Consider the following 15,105-nt stretch of genomic DNA (forward strand, 5'->3'; position numbering starts at 1 on the left):
TCTTTAGAACTAAACAATGGACAAATAGAGTCTTTAAACGCTTCAGATGTAAAGTTATTCGCTGTCAAGTGGCGCCAAAATGAATGCTAGTCAGTGGAATGCTAGCGGGAGGTGATGGCCAGGTAGCAACAACATGGCGCCATAGGAGGTTCGAGTTCTGAGGTTCGAGCTTACCCCCTTGGGGTAGACGCTCCATATTCATGCGCCATCTTGAAATACGTTAGCCGCTAAGGGACATACAGGACATACTGCTCCGCCTTTCGCATTTTCGCTGTCACATGATAAACTCACAGGTGCTGCTAACGCTGCTAATGGGTATCGTAGCTTCCCGGCCCCGGCAAGTTTGAAGAAGGAAACATGGAGGACCACACGTATTCAAAATCCAAATTTCAGGAACAGGAGTCTTCTTCTTCGCCCAGAAAAAGAAAAAGGATATTGAAAAGAGCAAGAGACCGGCTTTTTGAAGCGTGAAGGCTACCGTAGCTGTAGTACGTACTTTGAACTGCGTGGTTGCTTGCGTGGTAGAGTTGATTGCGATATATGATCTCAACGCTAGAAGGGAGAAATTCTTACACATTGGACCTTTAAATTATTGGTAATGCTTTAGGCTACATTCACACCATCTCATGGGTTGTGGCGAAAAAGCCAGTCTGAAGCCATTTATCTGAATGTGGGTAAAACATTTAGGCTGAAACACACACTTTATGGCAATCAATTCACTGGATTTTAATATTTCAAGTGAAAAGCTTGGCCAGACAGTAAAGATGTATAACGCTGTGGATATTCATTGTCCTCTTTAATAAAAATGTGCCCATTTTTTTCTAAGATACCCTGTCATGGATTACAATGTCGGTGAGGGGGAAATTCTAAATGGTTGGTTTCATTACGGAAAGGTCAGAGGCTCCAAAATCATCATGAATACCCACAGAAAAATTCACGCAAATCTGGCCAGCACTTGTTGAAAATACTTCGGTCATATGGATATGCTGAGATAATGTAACGTTGCATCCATGTTTGTCTTGAATGTTACCGTGTACCATATCCATATGTTGTCAGTTTTACAGAGCAGGGTTGAGCCGCTATAGTGGAGATCATTTTGCATGTGATTATCAGCATCAGTTTGAATGTGAGACGGATACATCCTCTATCTCCAGACACTACCACCATGATGATGATCATAAAACGTAGCAGGCTGATGGTTTAATCTAGGTTTTATCTATGTGCAGGTTTGCACTTGTGTTTAATTCTGATGTTTGGTGTAGATGCAGCGATTTCCCTATCTCCAAGACAATGATGTCCAATAGGATACATTAAAGTAATCTTAACTTTAGAAAAAAAAAAAAAGATTTATGTTTGTCTTTTTCTGTTTCAGGTATTAATTTGTTCTGTTCCAAAATATTTATTTGTGGCCTACATTTGCCACATTAGTCTTGATGGCTTTCTTTTTGCTATGCATGCAGTTAAAGTAATGTCCCAGAAGAGGATGACCAGTTTCGTTTTCTAGTAAACTCATAGTTTTTGTGGTAGCGCTTGTTATAGTTACCGGGGAGCTCGCACTGTGTGGAGATAAGCATTGTAAGGATAAGGCAAAAAGACCCTGGGGAATCAGAAAACTCCACAACACTAACAGACTTTGACGCACGACACGGTTTTGGTGGCACCCGTGATCAATTTCAAATAGCAGCGGCGTACCCCGTTGTAATTCGAGTACCGACTCCGCTTATATGTGTTTCGGTGTACGCCGGTTTGAATTTAAAACAAACCTTGTGTGATGTGGCACTCCTGTGTATAAGTGGTCAATGTAGTCATTTTAGGCCTAGCCTCTACGCTTAGCCTATAGCAAGTACTTGTCATACAAACTACAATACCCATAGTTCATAGCTTACACGCGACTTCTGTTGACATCTGCCGGTAGGCCAGTCAGTTGACACGCGTCTCACAGTTCATTCTACAAGGCACTTCGGAAGGTAGTTTGCTATTGAAATATTATGTTTTACATTGCCACACAGACTGCTAAGTTTTCGCATTTTGTTTGATAAGTGACAGTTCTAAAGTGCTAAAGCTAATGGTACAGCAATACGACTGTGGAAGTGGCAGCCAGGCTGCCAGGCAAGCTAACATTAGCTAGCAGCACAGACTCTACTAGCTACGTTAGTGAGCATTTTTAATTTAGTTATGTTTAAAGTTAGTAAAAGTGGCGTAAGAAAACGTATCGTTTATTACGTTACAATAATACAAACAAGACAGCACTTTGGCTCGGGCGTGTGCCCTACAATGGTGCCCTACAATGGTGCCCTACAATGGTGCCCTAACGTTAACGTCAATCTTGAACTGCGCGGAGAGATGACAGGTGTCTTGATCAACTAATTCATGATTTCGGATCTTGGACGAATCGACAGTGTCGAGTCTTCAATTCGGCGTACACCCTATCTACCAATACGTCGTTGTTTCGCTATTCATTTGACGTGTGTTAACGTTACAGGTTAGCTAAGTTACTTAACGTTTCAGATATTACAGTCAAATATTTAACTGCTGTTCGGTGTTTGTGGGGTTTCATTGTATGCCGAATACACCAGAAGACCCCAACGATGTGTGACATCTGGTAATAATGTCCTACCTTGTGTGTGTGACTCTGGTTTAGAAATGCAACTTTAAACTGACAGCTTTTCTGTATGGAGTTCAACTGTATTAGAATAGAATAAATCTTTATTGTCCACCGGGGTGAAAATTTTCCTTTGGCTCACCAGACATACAAGAAATAAACATACAGACAACATATCAGACATAATAAGTTGAATATAAAAAAATAAATAAAAATCAAGATAAAAACAAAATAAATATGCTTAAATTCATTAAGATAACAGCTCATATTGATATTGTCAATTGGTTTGGTTAAGGATACTGATGGCATTTGGAATAAAGGATTTTTTAAAAACACTTTTTGCCAGAGGCACTCTGATGACAAGGCTATATCATGTAGAAACCATACTGCCACGAAAGTTCACTATTTGTAACTGTCATTCTGTCTGTCCTAGAATTAAGCCGGAGAACCAGTGTATGGATTAAAGCATCAGAGAAAGATGTCTCCTCCACGGCTCACAGGTGCACTGCGCTCCTTCTCCAATGTCAGCAAGAAGGAGGACTTTACTGATCACCTCCATGATCTGAAGGTGAGGCCAGCTCATGGATAATTGGAAATCAGTATTGTCACAATAGAACGTTGACTAATGGTGCTTTCACAAAATATTTACACTACCGGTCAAAGGTTTGGGGTCACATATACATTTCCATTCCAGAAAGAATACCAGCTGAGATCAGTTGCATTGTTTTTTTTAACCAGGGCAGCAGTTTTCAGATTACATTATGTGCTTACATAATTGCAAAAGGGTTCTCGACTGTTGTAGACAGAAGTGGCTGAAGAAACGCTTGAATCCCATGCTTTTTGGTCTAAACGTCATACCCAAATTAAAAGTGGTACAGCTCCCATATACTTCGACACTCTGGGGTGCGCCTGACATCATTGGAAAGGTGATTGATGTGGGCGTGTTTGTGTATTTGAGAAGTGTTGTATTTTGTAGTTTTTTGGCTTTTTTCTTTGCACTTTTCAAATGGAAATAAAAAAAACGCAGTATATGGGAGCTGTGCAACTTTCAATTTGGGTATGACGTTTAGACCAAAAAGCTTGGGATTCAAGCGTTTCTTCAGCCACTTCTTTCTACAACAGTCGAGAACCCTTTTTCAATCATGTAAGCACATAATGTAATCTGAAAACTGCTGCCCTGATTAAAAAAAACAATGCAACTGATCTCAGCTGGCATGCTGTCTGTAATGGAGTGGAATGGAAATGTATAAATGACCCCAAACTTTTGAAAATAAATAAAATCAATATAGTATTGCTAAATAAAATATCGCTATACTCTAGTGTATACATTTTTTCTTACACCCCTACTTTTTTCAATACCAATTTTATAAAACAAAAAGAAATTACAACACTACACATTAAGGTACAAATCTTTGTATTTATTTTTCAGCTCCTACTACGTGAGCACCGTCTCTGTGCGTAATGTAGAGTATTTCCTGCCTGCCTCTTGACGAGTATCGTTAGGGGGGGCGGTGTGGCCTTGACCAACTGCCACTTTTCTCGTTTGAAAGCCATGATGTCTCTCTCTCATTTGTGGGCCAAATTCTCTAAATTCTCTCTCTAAATTCTCTCGAATTTTGGATAAATTTATTGAAAATGCTTGAAATTGTAACTATTTAGTTCACAACAAATACCTAACTTACTGAATAGTTTGTTTATTAAATGGAGAAATAAAATGTTGGAGGAAATTAAACCTGCTCGCTTGTGCATGTGTGACTGCGGTCTGCTGCCACGCCAAGACCCGCCCTAGGAAGCAGCTCAATTGGTTGGGGTAAATATGGCATTTCACCTCGAGTGGTTAAGGTTAGGATAGCCGATTGGTCACGGTTACGCTACCTTGCGTAAGCATCATGGACACCTGGCCAATAAATGGTATTGAAGGGCGGGTCTTGGCGTGGCCATAGTGGGATTCGTAATATCGCTGCCGGCAGGTTGTTGTTTCAGTGAACGTTGGCTGGAAGATGAAAAATACAAATCATGGATTAAACGGGGACAAACCCTACGAGTTGACTCTTGTAAAGTCTGCAAAAAAGACGTGCAGCTTTTCACAATGGGCGAGTCTGCGCTCTCGAGTCACATGAAGTAAGTTTCAAGTAAGCCAACTGAAATAGTACACGTTAGCGCCAGTTAGCGCCTATTTGTTTACGCTAGTAACTTCTAGCTAGGAATTCGCAGGCTAAGTGACTGAGAGTACTTGGTGTGATAATGTAACTTTAGTATTGCATGTCCGTTATGGCACGTTCATTTGTGGAATATGCAGGGAACATAGCCAAAGTTACATCAGTAACTGTAACGTTAACTACTCGCAAATTAAAACCTGCAAACGTTAGCCCGGTGCATAACAACAATCGTTGGTTGCTCAACGGAAATCATGTCATACAAGTAGTCTACTGTAAGGTTGAGGATGGCCTTATGCAATATTTACACTGCTCTATTCCAGTAGATAAATGTATATGTCTTGGCAATGAAGTACTTTTTTTTTTTTTTCCCAATTAATATAGGCTATTTATCAGGCAGGTGCCTGTGCACTGTCAGTCTTCTGGGTTAAAATGGAATTACAGGATGTTGTTGCACTGTCTCAGATTTTGTTCAAACCTTGTCTATATCAATGTTTCCCAAAACCGAGGCCTGTAAAATATTTCTGTTCAAATCCTATGTCTTCATATTTTTAGCCCTTGAAATTACTTCAGTTTTACAGCCTGAAAATCAGTATTTGGACATTAATTCATAGGCAGCACAAACTTTGTAGGTTGGAAGACAAACATGTCAATATGACTGAACCATTACAAGTTTGTACGGCATGCCCTAGATTTGGAAAAAAGTGTGAAAGGACATTAAGGGTAGCATAACCTTTGAGCAAAATCTAAGAGGGTGCACAAACTGGTTTCCTGGATATTGACACACAATGACCCAACTGTATGTCATTTGGCTCAGACCCCCCCACTCAGTGCTCCTCTCCATAGCTGTCTTACTGTATGTTATGTTATGGACCATGAAGAGAAAGTGATAATTCAGGGTTAGTGAAGTAATGAATTTTCATTAAATCAGGCAGGTTAGATAGCACAGTCTACTTAGACAGTGATACATTTTTGAAAAATAAAACTTTTTTTTGCTTAAATATCTGATCCTTCTGCTATTACGAAACACAATTTTGGCTGTTTATAGTATTATGTCTTTTAATGTGACAAAAACAATAATAATTTTGACTATGTATTGGTATATATTTTACGGTGGTGTAAGGTGCTGGAAAAAGCTTTAAAATGGACATTGAAAGTGCTTGAAAAGCGCTTGAATTTGACCTTGGAAAAGGTGTACGAACCCTGCACCTATCACCATTTCTAGCCACTGGGGGACCATAGGCAGGCTAGGGGAATGCATATTAATGTTAAAAAACCTCATGAAGTGACATTTTCATGCCATGGGACCTGCGTGCGTAGGTACGTGGAGACACAGACCCTACGCCGTAACCTCCACCTGTTAACCTCCATAAACAACATGAAATCAAGGAGAGGGTTCACTTTTCCTCCGTGATCAGAAAGAACAGGGGAGACACTTTGTTTCACCCACTATGACTCTAGAGTTGCTACTCGCTCCGAAGATAATCACTGTAACTCTCTCACTCGCTCTACCACACACTCCCCACACACACACACACACACGCACACACACACACACGCCGGCCCTGCTATTCTCTCAAAGAGATCAACGCACACACCACAAGTGTAAACTTCAGGCCACTTAGATAGGCTACGGCGTAAGCTCTGCGGGGAGCCTCCGCCGACCATAGCTCACGCTTTAGGTATTGATATTGGTTGTTGAATGACGAGTTATTTTTGATACTCTATACTTTAGTCCAGGGATTTTCAATGTTTTTTAAGCCAAAACTTTAGTTTTTAACTGAAAGAGAGACAGAATAGGGATCCCCTACTACATATTTTGTATAAAATTAAGTTGCATGTTAAACTGCGCCTACAATAAAGTGTAGGGCAGCCTAAAGCCTTTATAAATGCCTTTTTAGTGCAGAGAATACTAAGCTATTAAAATAATAATTTTTGGCATGGTTTAAAAAAAAAATCATGTCTTAATGTTACACATAGCTGTGGCACAGTGAATCCTTATAACTGTATCTGTTTATGGCTACCTTGGTGATTACCTCACCTATAGGCCAGTAAGCCTATCGTCAGTGTTTTTTTTTTTTTTTTTTTCACAAAAGATTTATATTTGCTAATAATTTGATGGTTTCATGTTAATTTGTTTTTTAAAATTTTAATTGTTTTTTGCTGTTTAATTAATTAAATTAACTATAATAGTAATGTTTGCGACCCACCCCCCCTCGACATCAAGAGAAAAAGAGCTGCAAACGGGTGTCTACTCGCCTCCCCCCTGCAGATTTTGAGTGAGTTTTGTGAATGCTCGGATTATTACATGAAAACAAATCATGCTTTGCTTTACAGTTTAGTTTTAGCCCCTAGCATTGTCCAGTGTGCTCCAGGCTCTGTGGATGTTTGATGCATTTGTGACTTTTTCTCTCTCCCTGACCCACCTTCACACCCCATTCTGTGTTCATGAAATGTACCAAACTCACACAGTAATGTAGAAACCATTCCCCAGTCTAGAATACGTCATTTAATTTTTTTTTCTCCCCCAACCGTCTGCCAACCCCCAGAAATGATCTCGCGACCCCCTTGGGGGTCCCGACCCCCGGGTTGAGAACCACTGCTACAGAGGAGTACATGACGAATGTAATTCTTATGGCTAATGGCACCTAGTTAACACTTAAATAAATATGTAAGTAAATAAAATGTCTGTTGTTGGCCTTGAAAATATATCAGACACTAGAAATATGCCAGCTGTCGAGTGCAAAAACTCCTATTCTTAGATGCCTGCTGTGTATATAAAGCTCTTCTCATACTGTCAATACTGGATTCATTATCCGCTGCAGGGGATCATGAAAAGAGACTCTGCACACAGTTTTGTGAATTTATTTTCCTCTGAATCCTTATTGGCATAACAACGTGATGCATTTTCCATCCAAAGCCAACAGTCTGCCACCTCTGTCAGCTGTCGACAAGTCACACACTGAAACTGAACACATGTCCAGAAGTTATTATTAATATTATCTTTGAGCTCGATGAACATTTGCGCTCTTCATTAAACGGGTCATAAACATACAGTTACACAGTCAGCAGTCCTACCTTTCCTTACCTTACCCTGCCCAGTGGTTAAAGGAAGTTTTCAGATCAGATCATTTTACTTAAAAGTACCAATCCCAACAATATTAAACTTTTTTTTTTGTGCGATTAATTCGCAAGTCAATACGTTTTTTCAATCTGTTGTTTTTGTCATGAGTACTTTCACAAGAACGCAAATGTTGTACAGCGATAAAGCAATGTAATATTTTCCGAAACTAGGTTGATTTGTCTGAGCTTTTGCACCGCCAAGAAAGACATCAACCTATCACTTTGTGTTGTTTACTCATGGGGATCATAATACAGCAACGCGGAGGCTGCTGTCCGAACCATAGACTGTATGGATGGCAAACTTTATTACTCCTTTAAACCTTGACAAAGACAGCATTTACCAGAGACAATATTTCCTTTCTTAAAAACCCTAGACAAATAACCTACACTGCATACTGTTTACCTGAGGGAATTAAATTGAAAGGGAACTCAATAAATAGCTTAGAGTAGCTTTTCCTGCTTCGGCTTCCAGATCTTGGTTGGAAAGCACAGGGGGAGACGGGGCTGGAGCCTCCGGAGCTAATCCCCGTCACTCCACTCAGCAGCCGGGGAAACAGGACAGGACAAATCCACCAGTCCGGAGGAGCTCAAACTGCAGACTCTAGCTACTGCACTTTCACTTGATTTCTTCACCGCTAAATGTTAGCTCTCCTCTCCGCGCCACTAGAAAAATCTACTTAGGGTATTGAAGGTAAAAAGGTTTTACCGTCCAGTGGTTCCCAACCTAGGGGCCCAGCCAGGAAATATTTAAATATATAATTTTTTTTTTTTAACTTCAATCTTTTTTGTTGTAAATATTAGATAATATTAACAGTTATTGTGGAAATATGTCTTTGGTGGAACTGTTTACAACTCTGAGACACCGGAAACGTGCAAGGATCCCGAGCCAAACACTGTGTTTTGTACAAGTCACAAGACAAAAAGGTTGGAAATCACTGGTTTATCTTAATAATACGTTGTATTCTATATGCTTATCATGTCAGTTTTTTTTCGACCACTGACCTTACCTGCACAGTCGAAGCAAAACCATCACAATGTATAATTAAACTAGATACAAGTTGTTATAAACTCTGCATTGGTAGGGATGTTTCCTTCTTGGGATATGGAACATTTCCACCCATCACTATTGTAAAATGGAGATTTGTTAAATCCGATTTTATTTTGGCCACTTGGTGCGTGCAACAAGCTGTAAACACAACAGTGAGTGACATATCACTTTTTAAGTTTATATGGCTAAAGTCGGGTATATACTGTATATACACATCGGGGAAGTTATGATGCACAAACCCATTAGGACGTAGCTACCCAAAATAAACTGTGTCAAAACGTCCTTTTTTGTCTTTTGCCATCAAACTATCCTTCTTTTTCCTTCTTATCCTTATCGTCTTTTCACTCCATGTCAGTGATTTGTTTGTTTAAAGCTTTATTCAGCCGTACACCTCTAGCTGGCTCACCTCCAGTTAAATGATCTCAGCAGAAAAAACTGCTTCTCTAGTGAAAAGATGGCTGAAGTCACTCTGAGATTATCTCTCAGCTTGTGTTAAAATGCTTAGTTTTAGAAGACATGGAGATGCAGATTATAATGGAGTCACTGTGTCAATCCTTCTCCTGACCTCAGAGCATGGACTCATTTAATACCTCACTGCTGTAATGATAGAAGTTAAAAAGAAAGAAAAAAGTATATCTCATTAACACACTTTTCTACAGAACTACTAAGGGAAACGTGTAACTATAATGTGACAAGCACATTATCAAAAATAGCATCATTTTGGTATCAGTACCAAAAGTCAGATGTAAAGGCGCTTGTGTCAAAAACTTTCAAATGATACCTAGGCCTAGTTCTGATAGTGGGACTCCCCTCTGAGGTGAATCTGTAGACTTGCTCATTGTTGGGTGTTTGCTGAAAGTAAATAAATAACTAAGTTGTCTTTTTGGGAGGTCATTATTACTAGAAAATGCCCAAAATGATTAGCGATTGTGCAACATGACTCCATTTATCTATGAATGGATAATATAAGACTTGATAGAAAATATTCAGTGTCAAAGAAATTCAGTGGCTAATTTCTGGAGGACTTTGTGGTTTATTGTAATGTAAACAGGAACATACAGTAACTGCGATAATACTAACTAAACATCTCTCCTTTGAAGTTGTTTTAATTAAATTCATACATAAACACACATGACATGAGACCCAGCTTCTATTCCTTGGAGCCCCTAATGATTCACACTCATCAGGGTGTCTCTGGGTTTTGTTGTGATAAATCCTGCCCAAAATGACAGCTTGCAGTGTCTGTTCTGAGAGGAAAAATTCTCCAAATTCTATAGGATCCTTTAAGGACCACTCCACCAATTTTACGCATTAAGGTCAGTGTACTGATCTCAGGTAGCCTGACAAGCCAGACCCACATCAAGATGTTGGGTCTGGGAACTCACCATTGGCAGGGCTCAATCCGAGGGGCGGGATAAACGGTTGTCTTTCAAATTCCCTCTGCACCAAGGTTAACGAAAATGAACGAAATAACGAAAACTTAAAATAAAAACGAGGCATTACAAAAAAAGATAACTAAACTAAAACTGTAATGTCTGTTTGCAAAACTAACTAAAATGAAATAAAATTATTGAGTAAATGTCCTTAGTTTCGTCTTTGTCAATGTCTTTCACAGAGCAAATAACGTATCTGTCAGAGTTGACATTTCCGAACATAGACCTGTTTTATTCAGTCTATGCTGTAGACATAGTTTCCGACTGGGAACCCAGAAATTCCGACATTCCACGTCAAATTGAACACAACATAGTCCATGCCCCTCGCCTGGCATCATAGCGGTACCGAAAGTCGGAAGAAAGCGGCAGAGTCCTATTTGATTATGACTGTGTCATATAAAAGCAAGTGCCTCGCAGTGGAAGGTGCTAAAATAAGTGGACAATTAAGGGAAACATCCCACGAATTTGAAAGTACATTTGAGAAGCCCGCACAAGGAGGCTAACCTAGCTTACCTTAACAAGCAGTGACCGGGCAAGGAGAACGCAAAGCCCCCTTCCCCTGAAACCGAAGCTAATATAACCCCGGTACAGGACATGGATGTGTGGGGCCAGGGCCAGGCAGCATGACAGAGCCAACCTCAGGACAGAGAACACTACAGGAGGGCTTTCACCGGCGACCCGATAGCTGCTGGTTAGTAAATACGCAGGAACACCACAAGCGGTAGGAAGCGTGGGTTAATATGTGTATTGATACTAGGATGTCTACACAACTGTGGGAGTCGATTGACTTCAAAAAGTTCGCCACCTTACTCGAACCAAAGTTCAAAACACCTGTTGATGTATGTCTTCTTTAGTCTGTTGGCTATTTAGGTTTTTTCCTGGCACAGTTACTAACACATTTTGCACTTACTGCTGCGTCTTGTGTAGACTGTGTACATACAGTATCTCACAAAAGTGAGAACACCCCTCACATTTTAGTAAATATTTCATTATATCTTTTAATGGGACAACACTGAAGAAATTACACTTTGCTACAATGTAAAGTATTAAGTGTACAGCTTGTATAACAGTGTAAATGTGCAGTCCCCTCAAAATAACTCAACACACAGCCATTAATGTCTAAACCGCTGGCAACAAAAGTGAGTACACCCCTATGTTAAATTCCCATAGAGGCAGGCAAATGTTTATTTTTAAAGGCCACTTATTTCATGGATCCAGGATACTATGCATCCTGATAAAGTTCCCTTGGCCTTTGGAATTAAAATAGCCCCACATCATCACATACCCTTCACCATACCTAGAGATTGGCATGGGGTACTTGCCATAAAATCATCTCTCAATGCAAATCAAACCAGCTATTAGGCTAACCGACATAAAACCATGCCATTCTCTAGGTATGGTGAAGGCTATGTGATGATGTGGGGCTATTTTCACATTTAACATAGGGGTGTACTCACTTTTTGCCAGCGGTTTAGACATTAATGGCTGTGTGTTGAGTTATTTTGAGGGGACAGCACATTTACACTGTTATACAAGCTGGACACAGTGTAATTTCTTCAGTGTTGTCCCATTAAAAGATATAATGAAATAAAAATATTTGCAAACATGTGAGGGGTGTACTCACTTTTGTGAGATACTGTATTTGTGCTCATCATCATATGTACATTTTATGTACTGGTGATATTGTTGAATACATATTTCTAAAAGTGTAGGATGTTTTGTTGAGTTATTATTACACAATACTTTTTTCTGACCTTTTTGAATCTTGCCCCCAACAAATAACCCCTATTACAAAAAAGACTAAAACTAAGACTAAAAACTAAACTAAAAGTAAGCATTTTCAAAAAATAAAAACTAAACTAAACTAGCAAACCCGCTTTAAAAACTAATTAAAACTAAACTGAATAAAAAAAAAAAAAAAAGTCAAAACAAAATAAAAATAAAAACTAATGAAAAATGCAAAACTATGATAACCTTGCTCTGCACATAATAGGACAGCGCTACAACCAAGCAGAGCAACGCTAGTTGATAGATTAAACTTTTGCCGTATCCGGTCAGCAAAACTCCAAACACATCTTCCTTTTTTAAGAATGACTTCAGTGCTTAACTCCAAGTCTTCCAGAGTCGCAGCCAAAGCCGATTCCAAAGACCGCTGTTCGCCAGCAGCAGCAGCCATCTTCTTTGTTTTCAAGTAGCAGGGAATTCACGCGGAAACGTCGCAACTCTGCTGTCAATATGTTAAGCCTGCCTACCGACTCTATATACAATATGATTGGCCCGACCAGAGTTTGGTTTTTCCAGCTCACAAGCCAACTGAGAGTTGCTAGACGGACCCTGGATGCAAATGACATTTGCTGCTGATAGGGTGCGTCTAGATTTCTAGGCTAGATCTCAGGCTGTAAAGACAGTTGTATAATGTCTTCTGTTGCTCTGGAGCTTTGTCATGTCAGAGAAAATAACCTTGGTGATGTCACCAGAGGTTATTTTCTATGACAAATCTCTGAAAGCCACAGGGGTGTAGAGTTTGAAATTCTTCATCGTTTACCAGGCATTGAGGATCTAATGACAATATAGTCTATATCAACGACGATTCATTTAGGGGATTATTCCAGTGTCGCCGGAAGATCCGCCTGATGTCCCTCATTTTTGGCTGGATGTCCCTAACCTTATGCTTTCTTTGTGTTGGCATTCTAAATGCCGGTGGATTTCTGAGGACTATTTTTAACTGCTCCTCAGATCTCTGCAGGGTAAATCCAGACAGCTAGCTAGACTATCTGTCCAATCTGAGTTTTCTGTTGCACTACTAAAACAACTTTTAAACCTACACGTTCTACCGAGGCAGAGGCACCGTGGCTCCGTCAGGCGCTTAGACAATTGTGATTGGTTTAAAGAAATGCCAATAAACCAGAGCACGTGAGCACACGTTTGAACCACACGTTCCACCAAAACAAGTTCCTTCCCGAGGCTATTTTGCAGAGGCACCGTTACCTCGTCCTGCGTTTAGCACTGCTCGAGACAATTGTGATTGGTTAAAAGAAATGCCAATAAACCAGAGCACATTTTTATTTTTTAATTATTCCGGAATGCTGTGTGGACTAGCCAGACCCTCCTCCGCAGCGCGCTGGAGGAAGGTCTGGCAATGCGAGACCTAACAAAAAGATTCTAATGAGTTGCAATATGACCATGACCATGTTGAAAATGAACTGGTGATGTGCCTTGTCCTTGATAAGTAATTAAATTAATGAAATGATTGAATTAATTGATTGGGATAAACAAAAACCTCTGGGATGGTTCTTCAGGTTTATCAAAATGACTCCTAAGAATCAATTTGGGTTCAATAGATGCCACAGAAAGAAGGCATTGGTTAATTTTACAGCAAAAACTACACTCATTCAGTGACTTTGACAAACTATTTGCACAATACATTGGCAAACTGTTGGGGTACATTGGTTTTATCCAAGACTATGTGTACATTTAGAAATACATGTGATTATAAAAGCAGTAAGTGCTACTTTTGAAATGTAATTGTATTTCTCCCTGTGGCTCTTGATAGACCAAACGACTAAAGAGACGGGAGCTGTTTGCCAGAGAGGGACTGACGTGGCACAAGATTGTCCATTTCTGCTCTGAGGATCAGGACAAAGCTAAACGGCAAGCTGCCAATCAGGAACTGAAGAGCCTCCTTCTGGCAGCCAAAGAAATTGGTAATTAACTCCTCAGCCTCAACTCCATTTTAATTTCTTACAATCTTTTTCATATGTTTTTGTAACACTGATAAAAACACAGTTAAAAATAACAGCATGCCATTTTCTGTGTTTAGACTTAAGACTTTAGTGATTTATGATACTAACTAGCGGCAGAAATTATCATGTTGTTTTGTGCCTTTTGGTGGATCGAGATTAGAAATCATTGTTTGTTTGTTTGTTTATTAAGATCCCCATTTGCTTCGGTTTGTCTTAAACAGAAGCTACTCTTCCTGGGGTCTCTCTGATTTCATAAGAATATTACATAAACTTACATACATTATAACATTCATACTCCCAGAACATCATAAAAGCATACTGTATATCAAGGGTACAACAAAACGTAAACGTACGTAACATTCATTGTCACAACATAACAAAAGTAAACACAATACATAAATCAGACAACACTCAACACAAGCCCAAAACCTGTCTAAGTTGGTCACATAATCATTCATATCTTCAATAGTCCATATTCAAGGTCACAAAAAAGGATAGATGGCTCAAAATGAGTTTCAAATCATTAAGATCATTAAAAGTATATGTAATCGTATCTATAGTATTCTACACCATTTCTTGTGTAAATAAATACTGTACAATTTAACTTTAACTAAAAAAAACATATTTTATAGCTTTCTAAAACCAAAAAACTCGTTAATGAATTCCGTGCCACCATTGCTCTATAATGCACTGTCCTCTGTATTAAACTAGTTCTACAGGGAGGCAACAGAAAATGACTCTCTGATGACTGTCGAGTACAGCACTGATGTCTATCTCTACTAGAGTTCTGGTTACAATATTTATATTTAATAAAACGTATTAAGGAATATTGTAACCTACTTTTCACACTCAACCAGGCCAAACTATTATTCATTGAACTTACTCTATATGGGCAGTGAAGAACAATAAAAGCTGCTCTGTTTTGTGCAACTTGCAGTCTTTTTGAAATTAGTTTCTGTTGGGTTGGACCGAATAACTGAACAATAATCCAACTGTGATA

General features: G+C 39.4%; 1 protein-coding gene across 4 annotated transcripts in view; it reads left to right on the plus strand.

Moving 5' to 3' along the window:
- Positions 1-1,881: 1,881 nt before the first annotated feature.
- ascc3 (activating signal cointegrator 1 complex subunit 3) overlaps positions 1,882-15,105 on the plus strand; it is a 193,131-nt gene continuing 179,907 nt past the window's right edge. The window contains exons 1-3 of one of the 4 annotated variants that reach the window (XM_039805613.1): positions 1,882-1,967; positions 3,036-3,170; positions 13,916-14,066. In XM_039805613.1, the coding sequence (XP_039661547.1) occupies positions 3,081-3,170; positions 13,916-14,066 (241 nt within the window). In that variant the 5' untranslated portion in view covers positions 1,882-1,967; positions 3,036-3,080. Of the gene's footprint in view, positions 1,968-2,264; positions 2,483-2,512; positions 2,603-3,035; positions 3,171-13,915; positions 14,067-15,105 lie in introns of those variants that run through there. The other 3 variants (XM_039805615.1, XM_039805614.1, XM_039805616.1) reach the window with 3 other exon arrangements.

The sequence above is a fragment of the Perca fluviatilis genome, chromosome 7, assembly GCF_010015445.1.
Source record: "Perca fluviatilis chromosome 7, GENO_Pfluv_1.0, whole genome shotgun sequence".
NCBI classification, from domain to species: Eukaryota; Metazoa; Chordata; class Actinopteri; order Perciformes; family Percidae; genus Perca; species Perca fluviatilis.